At 42.8% G+C, this 18,514-nt stretch overlaps 1 protein-coding gene across 4 annotated transcripts in view; it reads right to left on the bottom strand.

Moving 5' to 3' along the window:
• THSD7A (thrombospondin type 1 domain containing 7A) overlaps window positions 1-18,514 on the bottom strand; it is a 282,061-nt gene that overhangs the window by 106,680 nt on the left and 156,867 nt on the right. For 3 of the 4 annotated variants that reach the window (XM_035129456.3, XM_088653998.1, XM_088653997.1), the window contains exons 5-8: window positions 15,703-15,884; window positions 12,569-12,637; window positions 10,610-10,765; window positions 5,976-6,179 (exon numbers count right to left, since the gene is read on the bottom strand). In XM_035129456.3, coding sequence (XP_034985347.3) covers window positions 5,976-6,179; window positions 10,610-10,765; window positions 12,569-12,637; window positions 15,703-15,884 — 611 coding nt within the window. The remainder of the gene's footprint in view (window positions 1-5,975; window positions 6,180-10,609; window positions 10,766-12,568; window positions 12,638-15,702; window positions 15,885-18,514) is intronic. The other variant, XM_060280749.2, reaches the window with a different exon arrangement.

Raw genomic sequence — 18,514 nt, 5'->3', positions numbered from 1 at the left:
GCAGTCAAGATGGTCCCTTCTACTCAAAATGAAATACCTAAAACATTTCAGGGCAAAAAGGAACCCCTACAATAATGCTGCTTAATCTCTGTATGCACATTTTACATTTGTTGTACCTTTGCTGTTCACAAAGGTTAATCTGCAGCATGGAAAAGTCTTTACCCATCACCTGAGACCTTTAGCCAACTAATCCATGTGATAGGAATTATGATCGGCGTTGATCTAATTTTGCAGGGGGGGGATTGCTTTTTTCTTCTTCTTTTTAATTTAAAGGCTGAGCAGTCAAGTTAAAAAAAGAAATCCCCAGCACTTCCTTGTCAGCAAAGAGAAGAGAAGTTCTGCTTTTTATATATATATATAATAGCAACAATAATAAAATGCACAGGAGTATATTATATTCTAGACAATGACAACTTAGGGAACTAACTGTCAGGTCTCCCCCTCCAGCTTGAATTAAAATTCTGATTACTGCCATGCACTGTGGAAAGGCAATGACAATCACAAGCCTCCGGCAGAAACGCTGGAGGATAAATCTATTATCCCGGTATTGTCTGAATGGCTGTAATGGCTCCTCTCTTTACAACAAATTGAATAGACATGCTCATCCCTAATTATACACCACACCCCCACAGACACTGCTATTTGAGCCTAATTGTAAAATAAGAGACCTCAGGTTTAAACATAATATCCCAGCTAATTATATTTCAAACACATTAAATGATGCAGAGAGCAGGAAAAAGGAGATGCTGATCTGCTTTATGGGCTTAGTTGATAGTAAAGCAATGAAGTTACCGTACAGCAGTACCCCATTCCCCAGAGATGTAAAACACACTGGCTTCTTACAGTGTGGAGTAAAGAACCCTGGGAAGGGAAAGGAGGTTAATAAATGCACAGACACTTCAAGTACTTATGCGTCTTTGATCATGTCTTATTTCAGGTTTAGGTTTTAAACTCTGGCTGTTTAAATCGGAGTTAAGTTGTATGTGGGAAGGGAGAGCTAAAGAGGAATCACCTGAGAAGAAGGAATCTTAAGCCAAGATCCTTTCCTTCACACAAACTGAGAACTTAAAACATGCATCTTGTTGTACCTGTCTCCCTTTACTCTTTCACAGCTGCTAGGTGCTGTGCAACACCGCACAGGAGGACAATTATGTGAAGTATTTAATGAACATCCAAACAGACAGTTTGCACATAGCCCTAACCTTCACACTGGCTGTCATCTGAAACCACTAGAGATGGTTGTTAGAGAAGGGAAGTTATAAACTGTGCAAGGGCTTGTAGGCACAACTCCCTAACCTCCGCCACTGCTATACAGGAGCATGACTTATACAGAGGCCATTGCTCAAAGCAGCACAGACTGTGGCTCTCCAGGGTTTCAAAGAGGAGACTTCCTAGCTGTACTTTGTCAATGAGTAGTGCCATTTTCACTAAGAACATTCCCTTTAACTAAAGACTGCTTCACTTGCGAGGCACTGCACCCTGCAGGAAGCACGTTCTCAGGTATGCAAGGATTTCCATCTATGCAGTCAAGGCACTCCTAAAATTACCAGATAAAGCAAGCAAAACTTAGGAAAGCAGGAAGCTGTCTCTTATGCCATGTCAGACCCTTGGTCTTCTAGCTCAGACCTGTGCACACGGACTAGCAGTCACTCTCTAGTGTTCAGAGGGCAGACATTCCCCATCCGACCTGGAGGCACCAGGGATTGAACCTGGGACCTTCTGCATACAGAGCATGTGCTCTAACACTTGGCTACTGCCCTGCCTCAAACTTTTCCTAAAAAAGCCTCATGTCAGAAGCTGGCTGGGAGAGAACTAGGAGCCTTACAGTCTTGAGTGCTGTTGCCCTGAGGTATCAGAACTATGGGAGGACCCTAATGCTGAACTCCTTCTTTTGGTCATCCTATGAGACGCGGGTGGCACTGTGGTCCAAACCACTGAGCCTAGGGCTTGCTGATCAGGTCGGCGGTTCGAATCCACACGGTGGGGTGAGCTCCCAAGGCTCGGTCCCAGCTCCTGCCAACCTAGCAGTTCGAAAGCATGTCAAAGTGCAAGTAGATAAATAGGTACTGCTCGGCGGGAAGGTAAACAGCGTTTCCATGCGCTGCTCTGGCTTCACCAGAAGTGGCTTAGACATGCTGGCCACATGACCCGGAAAATCTGTCTGCGGATAAACGTCGGCTCCCTCAGCCAGTAAAGTGAGATGAGTGCCGCAACCCCAGAGTCGTTCGTGACTGGACTTAACGGTCAGGGGTCCTTTACCCCCCCCCTTTTTACAGTTTGTTACAGTTTTTTTTTACATTGAACCATGCACAGAAATGCAGGATTTCCTAAAGGTTTTAGATGATACAGAAGACATTGTATGCAGCAGGTTGAGAAGGAGAAAGGCAGTTAACTCACTTTCATGCGGAAAGACAATGCCCTAATAGCCTCCTCATCAGCTGCATCATCCTTCCCTTGGAAATCTCAAGGGCTAACAATGTCCTCTTTTATAATGAAAGCTCGGGACTGTGTAATTTGATTTGAGCTTTGCCATTAAGCAACCCCGAGAAATCTCAAGACAAGCTATGACTTAAAGGGTTGGCATGCCTGTGAGTGTTGCTTGAGACACACAGCATTTGACAGCTATAGCCATCACCTCATTGAGCAGTAATGTGGCTGTACAATTAGGAAGATACCTCCATTCCTGCCCAATGTGGATGTTCATCAGAGTGCAAACTTATCGCCTACTCTTCACTAGTATTTGTGTAGACATTTTCCTATAAATAATGTACTACAACAAGCCTGGGGGTGCCAGAAAACCAAATGGTGTCTAACAAAAGTACTTCCCCAGGCATGTCCAAAGTCCATTTCAGCGGCCTAATCCCACCCACTAGTTGGTTTAATCCAGCCCTTGTGGCAGTTCAATCCTTTAAAAAGCTCAACAACTTTGGGGTAAAATAATAAAAAAGTTCAACAACTTCAATCCTAAAAAAGTCAACAACTTTGGTCGGCCCCCACGGCCCTTCATTTCATCAAATCTGGCCCTCTTTGAAAATAGTTTGGACACCACTGCATGACTAGTGCAAGGCTTTCACTTTGCGCAACAAAACTTCCCCTCCTTCTCCTCTCCCTGCTTGCCTCCCTTATCCCCCTGCCCTATCTGCTCCAGAGAGTTGGGGGAGACCCCAGAAAAGATCTAGGGTGTGTGTGTAGGGGAGAGAAGATGGTGACTTCCATTGCACAGCGCTAAGTCCTTGCGCTTCAACATTGTTGAACACCGCCCAAAGAGTATATGCTGTTGTATAGCAAACTGCATGTTTATTCTATATATGTCCCACACTGTGGAAGTGTTTTCTCGCCGTATTTGATGTTATTGCATGTGCAAAGGTATGCCACACTCTGATGTGCATGGCCATATGGGGAAGGGGCAAAAGTTAAATATCCAAAAGTTAAAAGGATTAGGTAGAAAGGCATGGGAAAGCCTCTGCCAGAGACCCTGGAGAGCCCAAACTAGTCAGTAATACATACCTGACAAAATACAACAGCTGAGGCTGCTGAACAGACTCTTGGGCTGGGATGTTTAGGGGCTGTTGTTGGAGTGGGTGGTTACTGTTGGTGGGAGTGGGGTCTTTATTTTAGATCTTGTGATTTGTGTGAAAATATTTCGGTTTGTTTTTGTATTTTTAAATATGCTATTTATTGTTTATATGACTACTTTCATTATGTTGTAGTTCTGTGGGTTTTTTTCATTTTGCAAGCTGCCATTAGCATGGTTTGAACTGTGGAAATGCAGCAGCATACAAATAAAACTCACCTTGGAGAATAAGGGTTGTTAGGCAAAGGACATATGATGCGCTTAGCTAGCTACATGAAAATAAAGCTTACACTCTAATTCTTAGTTTTCCCAGTTGAGCCCCAACTCAATTACAAAGCAAAATCTGGAGTCACAGTGCAAGACTAGATACAGCTCTGTGTGCACAAGTAATCAACTCCAATTCCCCCTGCCCAATTTAATTACAAAATAACATTTGGTGTAACGGCTAAACGCATACCAGGTGACCTCTCGCTTCAATCTGTCTGAAGCATTTACAAGACTCTGGCTCTGCCACACAACTTGCACTGTCATTTTTTTAAAAAAGCATTTTATTGACAGTTTGGAGCACACTATAGAATTACTAACAAAACTACTCCTTGCCTTTACACCTGGTTGATGCATATGCAAAAACAGCTGTGCAAACCAAAGTATATACAGTGATTAAATTTTTTCTAGAAGAAGAGGTGCAGGAACTCCCACCTTTTTTTGACAGACAACCCTAAGTTGTTGAAAGGTAAAGGTAAAGGGACCCCTGACCATTAGGTCCAGTCGTGACCGACTCTGGGGTTGCGCGCTCATCTCGCATTATTGGCCGAGGGAGCCGGCGTATAGCTTCCAGGTCATGTGGCCAGCATGACAAAGCCGCTTCTGGCAAACCAGAGCAGCACATGGAAACGCCGTTTACCTTCCCACTGTAGCGGTTCCTATTTATCTACTTGCATTTTGACGTGCTTTCGAACTGCTAGGTTGGCAGGAGCTGGGACCAAGCAATGGGAGCTCACCCAGTCACAGGGATTCGAACCGCCGACCTTCTGATCAGCAAGCCCTAGGCTCAGTGGTTTAACCACAGCGCCACCCGGGTCCCTTTTTTAATAGAATACATTCATGCATATTGCCATATAGCAATTATTATGTTATACATGCATGTTGCCATAGATAGCAATTATTGTGAAAAATCAATATGATGTAATTGTTTCCCTTTCAAACCACGATACAATAGCGTTTCCTTTGCCCATGGAATTCTTCCGCAACATGACCCGTCAAACCAACTTCAAAGGGCTGAACCACATGTTACAGCCAAACCAAGCCTATTCCTATGATGAAAGGATGAAGGGTAGTGCAATTTCAATGGCAGCCCCATGTAGTTTTTTTTTTTAAAAAAAAATATGTACTCGTGCCCTCACACTTTGCTTCTTAAGATATTATTAACGTGCCAAAGGAACAATAGCTCACAGATTAGTATTAATCTGCATTTGGACAGAGAGGGAAACATTAATTTCCAGCTGAATTCTATTCAACTAAAAAAAATGAAATTGAAATTTGTGAGTCAATCTACCAAGCAAATTCTTATCCTTTCCTTTTTTGCCGATTCTATTTCCACCTCCACCTTCTAAAGAAATACTGAATACATTGACACTTCACACTAGTGAAAATTATCCTGTCAAAATGCATGATAAAAATGGCAACTCAGATAGTGAATGAGCATGGGAGTTCACATCACATTTCTGATAACTCCCCACCATCCTGTCAACAATTACACACACACATACCCCTCATTCACACTGCCGTTCCATCCGCATAAATTTGGCACATGTAAAGGAATGTTGGCAACCCACCAGCTGTTTGTGATTTGAACTAATCCGAGCCCAGTCTTTACTTTCTGATAGTACAAGATCTACATCCATTGCTGGAACATGTATAGTAAATTTTGCTTTGAATCTATAGCCACTGTTTAATCAGAACTCTACAACCACAATGCAGAATCCCACGAGTGCAGCTGGTTGTTTTTATCTCCCATTTTCTTCAGACAATTTCCTCTTCTTCCATTCAACACTATCTGTGTGTTTGTTTGTTTTTTAAAAAAACAGCAGACAGTTCAAAACACAGCATTTGTCTATCCCAGGGATAGCTGACATGGTGACCTCTAGATTTTGTTGTCGAACAGCTTCTTGGCGGTGCCACAATGATGGGCCAACGCTTGCAATTTCGAGGGAGAACAGTTGGCTGCTAAAGCCAAAATAAAAATAAACTTTCCATTGCTGTACACACAGGACCCTAGTGCATATCATAGGAACTCAAGAGGACTGGGGTTTTTCTCCCCCCCTCCTTCCCCCCCCTGTGAAACACCAACTCCCCACAATAAATGAACGAGAAACCCCAGAAAAGGGGCAGATCAGCCTACCATCACTGTTGATGCAGACAAACTGTGGCACCTGAGTACCAGGCCCACACTCCTTCTCATTGTCTGGAACGCAGTCTTCCAGCCGTACTATCCTCCAATCAAAGCAAGAAAGTTCTTCACATGGGATGGCTTCAAGCAGATGAGGACAGTTGCCAGTACCCCCTGTTGGTTCGTTTGTAATGCGACGTTTCCTTAGTTTAAAACCTTGAGTATGAGAAATAAGGAGCAATTATCACGGTGATTTCAATGCATGAGGTATAACCATCATTTCCCATTCACGTTTTAAACTGTATGGTTTTTGCCAAGTGCTTCCTAAAGACAGCTGTGACATGTTCGTTCAGTACAAGACTTTATGTAATTGACATCTCTGAAATAACAAAATATCCAAACTTTGAAAGTATTGGAACTCTTACCAATGAACTGCTGACTTTTGCATTGCGTGTTCAAGTGTTAATATGTATACCATATTTTCCCGTTTATATTTTTCCTAAATTTTTGAAGTTTAAAATAAGGGGTCGTCTTGCTTGGAAATTAAACAAAGTGTCTGCTGGTTTTTCTTTAAGGTTTCCAGACTCAAAAGAGAGCAGGGCAATTAAAGGCACAGGAGTCCTGTCCTGTAGTGAGTCTGGCAACCCTAGTCTTATACAGTACATGGATAGTGCATAATGCATTTTCTTAATTTCAAGTCCCAAAAAATAGGGAGTGTGTTATACATGGGGGCGTCTTATACACGGAAAAATGTGGTGTGTGTGTGTGTGTGTGTGTGTGTGTGTGTGTGTGTGTGTGTATTAGATAAATCTGAAAAACACATTTCAAGTGCAGCCGCTGTGTATGTTGCATAATGTTGGAGATACCCTTTGATATTTGCCTGTTCTGTTTATATAGATACTTTTCATATACTTGAGGATGTGAACAGAATCCATGTGTGAGGCTGTTCACTTGTGTGCTTGACCCTTCCTGTCTCATGAAAGCAGTCATAGGAGGTTTGATTTTTTTAAATGTATGGGCGGGGGAAAGGCTTTTTTGCCATCTTTTTACATACCAGCATCGGAAATGTGATTTAGTATTTGACAGCATCAACCATAAAACAAATATATTCAGGTCTCCTTTGTTTTCTAAACTTTAATCTTCCACCTCTGAGGAGAAAGTCTGCTCAAGTAAGTCTCTGATCACCCAAAAATCCAGAAAAGTGCAATTCTGACTGAAGAGCAGGCATGGCATAAAACCTTGATCTTCAGCGCTCAGTTCAAGGTGTAGCCAGGCTTCAGCTCTTAGTTCTTGGAATATATTTAGCTTTTTGTGAGGCAGCTCTGAGGCAAATGTGGGCCATTAAAAAAAGAGTAACTGAATCTGAAGGAAAACAAACAGAATGGAACAAAAGTGTAGGAGAAACAGAAACAGGTAATATAGGTAAGAGAAAGAGAAGGATCACAATTATAAGTGTATGAGGGGTTTTTAAAAAGCTGACAAATACACATATTTATCAATAAAAGAGAATGAAAAGAAATTGGCGTACATTGCAATCTACTCAAAAGTAAGCCCTACTGAGTTCAATAGAGCTTACTCCCGGGTAGGTGATAAAGGACTGCAGCCTAAAAAATAAAAGATGAGAAAGAGGGAAGGGGAGAGTTTGTACTGATAAAGCAGCAAATGGGAACAAGCAACCAAAAAAGAGGGAAGTTTGTAATTCCTGCAGAACGTTTCTGAAAAAGGTTTAAGTAAGCTGCAGAGGTCAGTTTGCTTCCAAATCCAAAGGCAAGAGGAGCCCAACAGAGGAAGGCAAAGACAGAAAGAGAATAAGTAAAATAAAATGAATTATGTTTCTCTTCAACTTGTACTTGCCTCAAGGTTGCAGAAAAAATAGATTTTAAAGTTACAGTACAATGGCTGTGTTCAAAATGAAGCTGAAATGTGAAGGCGGGGAAGGGTAAGCTTGTATGGGGGTATGTGAGCAGTTATGCCTGGAAAGGGACTTTTCGAGTCGACTAGTCAGGAGATTAAAATATTTCTGGATCAGGCCTCCATTACTGTGATAAATCTTGGAATAGGCCTACTATGCACTGGGCCATGCTAATAAGATCTATGTCAGGTTTTCAGGGGTCCTCAGTGTGGTCCTGCATCTTCCCCATCCCTAACAGAGGTGACTAGCTAGAGCTTCTTTCTTGCATACTCCAGCCCCTGCAACCTGTGCAAATCTGATTTCAACAGACAGGTTGGTGGGGGTAAATCTCCCTGGAAACAACAACAGGAAAGGAAAGAAAGGAAAGGATGCAACAATAATGTGGGTGCAGGTGCAGACTAAGTAGCAGAAATTGCAAAAATGGTAGGTCAGAAGAAAGGGTAACAGCATGAAGGTGGTACCATTGGGGCCAGCGTGTTAAACAGATACTTGCCCCATTCACATATAAAATAGGTAGGGTCTACTCTTTAGAGATGTGGATGCGGGTGGCGCTGTGGGTTAAACCACTGAGCCTAGGGCTTGCTGATCAGAAGGTCAGCGGTTCAAATCCCCACGACAGGGTGAGCTCCTGTTGCTTGGTCCCTGCTCCTGCCAACCTAGCAGTTCGAAAGCACATCAAAGTGCAAGTAGAGAAATAGGTACCGCTACAGCGGGAAGGTAAACGGCGTTTCCGTGTGCTGCTCTAGTTCGCCAGAAGCGGCTTTGTCATGCTGGCCACATGACCCGGAAGCTGTACGCCGGCTCCCTCAGCCAGTAAAGTGAGATGAGCGCTGCAACCCCAGCGTCGTCCGCGACTGGTCCTAATGGTCAGGGGTACCTTTACCTTTTTACTATTTAGAGAAGAAGGAGAGCACAGGGAAGAAGGAAGGCTGCTTCCCTCACCTCTCTATGGTTTTCAGCAATCCCCATCACAGTTCGCTTCCTGTATCTTGGGGCTGCGGGACACTTAAAAGCTAGATGGGATGGGGAGGTAAGACAGGAGAAAGGTTGATTTTGTTCCACTCTCCCTGAACCTTTTTGGTAGAAAGGAGGAGTGCAGAACCTGTAGCCCTTTGGATGTTGTTGGGCTCCAACTCCCATCAGCCCCAAGCAGAATGGCCCAATGGTCAGGGATGGTGGGAGTTGTGGTCTGGCAACATCTTGAGGGTGGCAGATTACTTGCCTCTGGTGTAAGGAGTAGAGTTTCCCACCTGTGCTTTGTAGGTGAACTTGACTAAGGTGTTTAAGATGTGTGTGACTGTTCTTCAAGGCTAGTTTCGCTATGTGCTTGCAATTCGCTGAGAGGAATGGTTTTATTATGTACAAATAAACGTTTTGAAGAGCAAAATATTTCTTTGGAAGCTGAATGTTTGGCTATTTTGTGAGCACAAATCATTCCAGATGGATGGTGTCAAGAATGCCATAACTAAGTCCATGGGGATTTCTGTTTGTGAGTGAAGGTGACTTTCTCTGCAGAAATATTTCCTTCTCTGAAATATTGGCAAGTCCACCCTGTTTTCTGACTTTCCTCTACTGATCTCCAAAGCACTGCAGCTGCTTCTTAACATTAATTGTATACAACCATCTCACCGAAGTTCACAGGGCAGTTTATCACATAAAAATACAAAATAAAAACACAAAGTACATAAAAAACCCAAACCAATAACACCCTGCCCTGCTCCCACAAACACATTTAAAAATCCATAAATTGTTTAATCAGCCAAAGGCCTGGATACAGAGAAATGTTTTCGTATATATAATGAAGGCACCAGGCGAGACCCCTGGGGAGAGCATTCCACAAACAGGGAGCCACCACAAAAAGGCCTATCATCATGTTATCACCCTCTGGACCTCTCGTGGAGGAAGCACATGAAGAAGGGCCTCAGATGATGATCACAGTCATATGGGGAGAGGTGGTCCTTGAGGTACTGCAGTCCTGAGCCGTTTATGGGGGTGGAGTGGGGCAGTGGTCTGTGGGGACCTGTACCAGCCAGGAGGAAGGGGAAGCTTCAGAGGCATGAGAAGCTTCAGAGCTGGAGTAAGAGGCAGGTCAGTGCAGTTAAGGGCCGGGTGCTTCCCCACTATCCCTGGCACCACTGTCTCCTAACCAGGACCAGGAGAGAACTGAAGTGGGAAGAGCAGGAGCAGCTTCCACGCAGGCGTGGTCTCTAGCTATGTGCATGCAGCCCAGGGGGGAATGTACATAAACTGCTGGAGGGAGAGTAGTCCCCAGTTGCTGAAATTTCTCCTTATGGAGCAGACCTGGGAATTGCTGCCTAAACGCTAGATTGGTGTGCGTCAGTGTCCAGAGCTGTAGAAGCAACTGTGTTACCTGTGACAATAAAGAGTTAAATCTCTGACATATACATTCCTTTGGTTGGGAGACATCTCAACACATACCCCTTTCTTCAGTGAAGTCCTTATTATCAACAATGGCTACAATAAAAGAAGAATTCAGATAGACAGTACTGCCTTATGGTTCTGAAACTAAGACAGTAATGCCTGTTTGAATTCCTATTTAATACTGGCAGCAAACATGGCAGCCTCTTTCAGATCAAATTTTGGTGACACTGGCCTTACTTCTATCTGTATACAAGACTTATGTCAAAATCAACCTAGAGCTCAAACATTATTCTAACTTAGCTCAGTATGCAATAAAAGCAACTACCGTAATATGCGTTTAAAATGCACATACCCTTTTTGGCTTGTTGGTCATCACAGCTTTCAAAGGTACACGGCCCCCAAGCCGACCAGGCTGATACCTCACACTCTATGGGGCACGGAATATGGCACAATTGCGTTGTGCTAGGTGTCGGCCCTGTGCACAGTTTGTAGTCCACTGGCTTAGATGCTATAGGGAAGAAAAAGACAACACACATGAATGAAGCTTTGCTGCAAGTCAACACTGCTACCCATCAGAGAGTGCTTTCTCATCTCTTTATAATTCGCTCTTCTTCAAGCTGGTGCCCTCTTAGAGCCCAGGAAGCTGTACTAGAAGCTATACTAGAGCTAGTTCATATCCAAGACATGACGTTTGGAAATCTCTGAAAATATTGCATAATTCCCAAGCATTCTGTTCTTCCATTCCATGCAACGAAAACACAGCTGCACCCCATAAGCAATGATGCCACTTTCAAAAGGCTATTTCAGACCACTTAAGGGATGCATGTGTGAAGTCCACACTGTTAAAGAAAAAGAAGCTTGAATACATATGCTGTGTAGTTTCTCAAACTCCTATTTCCTGCAAGAGGGGGAAATGACAGCAGTGTGCTTTCTGTATGCTACAGCCAGACAAAATCTGTCTGGCCTGTGAGGATCCCTTCCCTGGGTACATGCATGCAGTGGCACAGGAAATAGAGGCAAAGTGTATCTCCTTAGGGAACTTTCTATGACTCTTGAGATAGCAGGGAGCACATCACACAAACTAGTTAGAGACACTTATGAAGTAAGAATTCACTAGCTGGATTCTCCAATAATAGCCAGCCATAACCTCTGGGGGCTCATAAACAGCACATAAGCTGTGAGATAACTCAATTACAAGTATACTGCCTCTGAACACCAAGGCTCCATTTTTAGCTTTTAAAAAAAAAGAGAAGACAAGCTGGTCCATGCTGTTTCCAGCCCAGTCTTCTGAATGGTGCTATAGTTTTATCTCCAACCCAAACCATAGAGGAACATCTTACACAATTTCACTGTATCAGATTTACAGAAGAGGATCACATATATGGAGGAAGGTTTCTTTTTAATCTACCAACAAAGCTACTTCACTCTAGGAAATCCTTTACTCTAGTAACTGAGGCTGCAATGAAATTGCATAATTTATTGCTCCACAAAGTGGCTCACAACATAAATACACAGCCAAAAAAAAACCATTTAAAATACAGTATTCATTTAGAACACTAAAACCTAATCCCAGCACAGAAATTAACAACACAGCCATGAAAAAGGAATTGCAGCAGACTTCAACATCACCTGCATTTTATACTCCTGGCATAGAAAACACCAATGGCCTTTAGGAAAAAAAGATGGTCTTTGTGGTCAACTTAGAAGAGGCCTGCCTAGCATCCAAAGGGATCAAATTTCACTGTGTGGCCACTGCCAAGAAAGTTTTCGTGATAACAACCAAAGGCTCTCCAAACCAAGAGTAGTCAGTGTAGTGCCTACAGAGGTGGTTGGGTTACAAATCCCACTATTATTGACTATATTGGCCATGCTGGCTGGGGTTGATGGGAACTAAAGCCCAATAACATCTGGAAGGCATCCCAGCTTTGCACATGCAAGTGAAAGGAACCCCTTACTTTCTGAATTAAGGTTTATAAGCAATAGAAAGTGTAAGTCACAATGTTTTGTACAGCACAAGAAGTAAAGTTCACCAGGAGCCTCTAAATGCATTAAAAGGAATATGAGAAATAAATGTCTAGTTTATCCGTATTGTTCCATGCATGTGGAAGTGTAGTCAGTTATGCTCTTTTATCATTCTTTTTAATATCTTCAACGTTTTAATGTGAAAGCCCACAGCTTCAGAAACAGAGAAACTGTTTTTTTATATAGAGCTGCGTGTTCTCTATACAGCCATCATACTTTTCTCAAACTGGAGAGCGAGTCCTTAGACATGTTTCATTGAAACGTCAGACTGAAGGCCTCAATTACATACCTGTTATTTCAAAAGTGATTGATAGAAGTGGTGCAGCACTAGCCCTCGATGTGCTCTGTGACTGACTTTCTGAAATAGCAGGGACAAAGACTGCCATGAATACAAGAGAACGGAGGGTTTTTAATACAGCCTAAGACAGAACAAGCTGCTTAGAATACACAGCTTACACTGCAAGTATGGAGCATCTAACAGCTATAGTGGTTGAGTTTCCTTTGTTTGTCTGCCATTCCCTAGTTCAACCTGTGCTGATCGGCACAGACTGGCAGAGAAGTGGGAGGTAGGTGTGTGTGTGTGTGTGTGTGTGTGTGTGTGTGTGTGTGTCCGTCCCTACGTGTATATGCAGGCCTATCTTCCTGTGTGTGTGTGAGAGAGAGCAGGTGTGGGATGGTCACATCACCTTTAAATAATACATAGGAATCTCAATACAGTTTACCCGTGATGTCCTCCTGCCTCCTACAGCTTTATAAACATAAGCTCAACTTTCTCTCTTTACTAGCTGAACCTCATGGGAAGGTTACTGAGACAGAGCAGTTCAATACTTTCCAGTTCTCCTAACATATTCTAACAAGAATAGCTTTGATGTCAGCCTATACTAAGGAAAGATGTTATGGACTATTGAAATCCTGATCCCCTTTGGAAATTTGCTGTTGGCTTTATTAATGTATTTCTTTATGCAAGACTTACTGTCACCATCTAAATGGTACAAAGATTTTGATTCTTCCTCATTGACTGGTCGATTTCCCTGTCCTCTCAGATGGTCTGCATTATGAAAATTATGCACTTCCATCATTATTATTGGGTCGAAATATGTGCCACATGCAGAGCAAGAATGGTTTGATCCAAGTATCTAGATCAAAATCGGCTCTTGGCTATCTAGCCTTCTCAAGTAACACCTCCGTGTGCTCTGGGTCTCTAAAACATCATTCTTATTTGAAACAAGCTAAGGACACCTCTGTGGCTGTATTTCCTTAAAAGTCAATGTGTACAGCCTAATGCCAGAATACATTGTGGGTGTTTCAGGTCGTTCGAAACTGTGGGCTAGGATGCATTTTACTTAAGTTTATTTGGGTTTTATGAATTGTTTTATACCATTAAAGAAGGGGTGGGAACTATATTGTTTTATTCTACCATACAATTGCTTCACTTATTTAGACCATGTCACTTACTTAAAGATACAATCCACCGGTAAGTTCTCCCGTGCAATTCCGCAAGTGCAAGTTATCAAGAGTTTTGTGAACTTGTAAAATTCCCATTTCAATGCTGGTACATACAGAGAAGGGAAAGTCTCTTCGTTTTTACAAGTTGTTAGAGAGAGATTAACCTGATAGAATGCTGATTCCATGACAGGGTGGTCCACAGAGCCTTTTTCTTTTGCAATCTCCATGCCCATGGAACATTTCTTAGATTTCATAAATATACTGTAACTTTAAGGCTGCCTTTATCAATGTGATGTACTCCAGATGTTTTGGACAAGGGCTTTCATCACTCCCAACCAGCACATCAATGTGGCCTGGGGCTCTAGTCCAAAACTCTATGTGGAGCTACCTTGAAGATGGTCCAGAGGCTACAGCCACTGCAGAATGCAGCTGCTAGGTTGGTAAGTGGGCAGCCCCGATGGGAACATGTGACACCAGTCCAGAAAGCTCTGCACTGGCTGCCAGTGAGCTACTAGGCCCAATTCAAGGTGTTAGTATTACCACATGAAATCTTGGAGGTGATGCTGTGGTGGCACTGCCACTGGGGGCCACCCAGTTAGTGCTGACCTGTGGCAGGGCCTTTTCAGTGGTGGTTCCCCAGTTGTAGAATGCCCTCCCCTAGTGTGGTGTGCCTGTCTCTAACATGATTAATTTTCAGGAGGAATATGAAAACATTCCTATTCACCAAGCATTTGGCTCAAGAACACTGTTCCTGGCAACCTTAAGATCATTGCACGGGACAATGTTTTTAACTGCTTTTAGAAAGTCCTGACCCGTAACTGCTTTTGGATACTTTTAATTGTAATTGCTTTTGGAATGTTTTAACTGTTTTAGAAAGTTTCTGCTTTGTTTCTGATGAAGGGACGGCATATATATTCATTCATTCAATAAATAAAACATCTGGAGAGGACAAGATTGGCACGGGCAGCTTTAAGTTGTGGGAGGCATGCAAAAAAGAGGAAGATCATACCAACGCACTGTTAAATGGAACATTGCCCACTATAAATGAGAAGAGGGGATGTGACACTCAAGGGATTTTTCAGGTAATATAAGAAGGGAATGTAAAGATAAACTTTTCATTTAAATGAGAAATTGAGCTACTGAAGAACTACAAATGGATTTTAAAATAGAAATAGTTTTCTTTCTGATGACAATTATCACTTGGCTGCTCTCATATATTTCACAAAGCTAGCATTGTCCTGGTCCCCCAATGCATATGGCTGCAGTAAACAACAGATACCACTGACCCCAAACAGTGTCTGGGTCACCAACCTGGAGCTGCATTGCATGACAGAATCAACTGTTTTTGCTGGCAAGATCCTTTATGCATGGTGAAGGAACTTGAAGGCAATCAAATAAGTAGAGAGGGTAGAATTCAGTGATAGAGCACATACGTTGTATGTGTCCTATGCCAGCCCCAGTTCTCTGGTTAAAGGGTCTCAGGTAACAGGTGTATGAAGGACTGAGTTACAAGATATGCATCTTTGCTCATTGGATACCTGAAGCAGGTGGGTATTTGGTGCTGAACTAGCAATTCCTAACATTCAGTTGAGAAACAATGGCCAATTAAAAATAATAATAATAAGACTTCACATTTGTATACACTTCCAATTGATTCATGCACATTATGTGATTTTCATCCTGACAATAACCCAGTAAAGTTACTATCACCTGTGTTGCAGGTGAAGGGACATAAGGCTGAGAATGGGTGGCCTAAGCCAACCTAGTGCATTAACAGCAACAATGAGAATCAAACCAGAGAGACTCCCTGATTTGTGGCCCGGTATTGTAGTCATTATGTTCCACATTTCCACAAATGCCATAACTCAGAAAACATTTATACTTTATAACTGAAATGTGATTTTAAGAGAACTGAAAATGGTAAAGTTGGAGGGTTTAACATTTATGGTAATTCATTCGTAATGGTTTCAAACATACCTTCTTTTTCCTTAAGGGTATTTAAATAGGAGAGGAGATTTTCATTAGCTTGCACACAATATACCTCCCGAACCTGAATCCCACCTCCACACAGAGCTGTTTGATTTCCTCGACGTTTATCCTGTTGGCTTAGTAAAGGGTCAATGCGACATTCTGTCCATTCTGTGGTTCTCCATCCATACCTGAATCAAACAAATTGCCAATTAATAAAACTAGCAATAGAAACACACAATAAAGCAATCAGGAGTTAACATCATAAGCAAAGGGAAGCTTTTGTTATCAGCAGGGAAGCAATCCAAAGGTTTGTTTTTTAATTAGCTAAAATGGTTCGGATACAGACTACAGTACATTAGTTGAACTTAGGTCCCTTTAAAATCAGCAATATAAGCTAGTCATGGCTTAGGTCCCACTGGTTCCAATGGGAATGATGTGCAACTAAGTAAGGCTACAATCCTACACTGCTTACCTAGAGATCAAGGGGCATTAAGGCTATAGCACTATTAGCCTGGATGCAACCCAGCAGTTCCTTCCAGGTTAGAGAGGAGCTTCATTTACACTAAATGACAGATAATTATTAAAATAATGAATAGATTTATTTATGTATTGCAACCGACAGGCATATTGCTGCCTGAATGGAGGCAGAACGGATTGCCTGGGTAAGCTGCCGAAACAAACTGAAGCTAAAAGAATGCAATGAAAACACAAGGAAATCCAAGATAAACACGTATACATTGAAAATGTTGCATGCAGGGAAGGGAATTAGAAACTTACAGTTTCCCTTTGATAAGAAACAGAAAAGTTTATCGTGCACAACTATAGCTTTTGCTCCCTATGCACTTCTGCTTCTCATATATATATATATATATATATATATATATATATATATATTCATTCCTTCATTGTCAAAATGATGGCAGTTTCTCTGGAATGCTCAGGCCTCCCTGCTGAGCAATGATGAATGATCAGAAGCTGTGAGCTTTCCAATCAGCCCAGTGCACAGAGGAAAAAAGATCTGATACAGAGTTAAAAATCTCAATCAGCCTTATGAAGCGAAAGAAATGTCACAAGACGCTCCACTCAATGAGTGCTTTAAGCAGATATCAAGGGAACCATTTCTACAGGCCACGGGAGATGGAGAATGATATTCCTTTTCTTCCGAGAAGAATGACAATGCCCCACAATCAAAGACAGGAAAGCAAAATAACACAACATCAAAAATAGCTTTGCTAAGGCTGCAATCCTGTACCATACACACTAACCAGGGAGTTTAAAGGGGCTTACTTCTGAGTAGGCATACATACTATTGCACTCCATGACTCCTTCCCAGAAAATGAAGGAGAAGATTAAACATGGGAGGAGGGGAAGGAACCCAGACAGTTCCCTATATTCATGTGCTAATATTAATCTCAATTAGAAGCTGCACATTAAAGAAATCGTTTGAATCTAAACTGCTTACTGCCATGTCTTCTGGGCTCTAAGCAGGACTAATTTATTTACTGCTACTTTTAGATCTTTCCCCTACTGACCAGTTGCTGAAGACATCAGGATGCTCAAGGAATATTTATCAGCCTTGCACACAGATCGGGTCTTTTATCCCTCTGTGTGTAGAATACTTCAGAGACTGAGAATTTGCTGCAAAAAATATTATGAGGAAAATACTGCTCTTGTCCAGCAATTACATTGATTTACTCCCAAAATGAAACTCTGGTGCCAGCTTGCTGAGACGGATACCAGTTGGCAATACATTGAAGATAAGGCAACTAATGCTCCTCTCCCATATAATAACTGGAATTTCTTTCTAAATTATGGGCATACACATTTCCTAGAGCCAGTGGATATCCCTATCTATATACACAATAAAGTGTGTGTGTGTGTGTGTGTGTGTGTGTGTGTGTGTGTATAAACATATGACTGTTGCTTATCACTTGTGAGCCCTCTCTTGCCATTGGCTGAACTGCAGTGATGTTCCACTTGTGAACCTCTGTGTTACACACCATTGGGAACATGATGATGAGTACTTTTGGTTCACTGGCTTCATCCATTACACAGGGTAGTATAATTTTAGATAGTCCCTTCCGCCGTAGGAGGAGGGGAGACTGTGGGCGCCACAAGCACTCCACGAGATGGGAGAATGGATGCCATTCCCCCCAGCCCACTGGCCGGCTCCCGGACGCGACGCTCCCTTGGCGCGTCCAATCAGGACGTTCCAAGGGGGCGCGGCTTGCTGATTTAAGCAAGCCCGCAGCCAGGAAATAGTCTCTTTTATCTTCACCACCAGCTGCCGCCCTCCCTCCCTTTAGGCAAGGCTCTCTTGACATTGTTATGGACATCGGTTGGTCGCCGTTGAGGGGCCTGGTAGGAATTTTACCACTTGGCAAATTGGCTCTGGCCTGGTGGTTTTCACCTACCTCGTAGCAACTCGTCACAACTTTGGTTTTGGCGGTAGGCATTGGATTATCTCTGAAAGGTTACCGGGGGAGGGGGGGAGGTTGCTGCCATCACCTCCCCCCAAATTGCTGAAGGGTACTCCCTTAAGGAGTCCAGGGCGTGGCCATGTCCAAAGCCGTGGTAGGTGAGGGCCTAAGGCACGACCCCTAGCAGTGGCCCCAGGGTGAGTTCCTAGTTAATCTGCATCGCAGGACTCACCCAATGGTGGTTAACCCTTCACAGACTGCCAGCAGAGCGGGCTGGAGTCGGATATAGACGGTTAGATCCAATGCCTAAGCCAATACCTCTCTACATCCATAATCAATAAAGTTGTGGCCTTCTGCGCCCATTAACCTTATGCAATGTGTCCTGTGTCTTTATTTAT

The sequence above is a fragment of the Zootoca vivipara genome, chromosome 11, assembly GCF_965207765.1.
Source record: "Zootoca vivipara chromosome 11, rZooViv2.hap1.1, whole genome shotgun sequence".
Classification (NCBI taxonomy): domain Eukaryota; kingdom Metazoa; phylum Chordata; class Lepidosauria; order Squamata; family Lacertidae; genus Zootoca; species Zootoca vivipara.
This window is presented reverse-complemented; position numbering and strand designations above follow the sequence as displayed.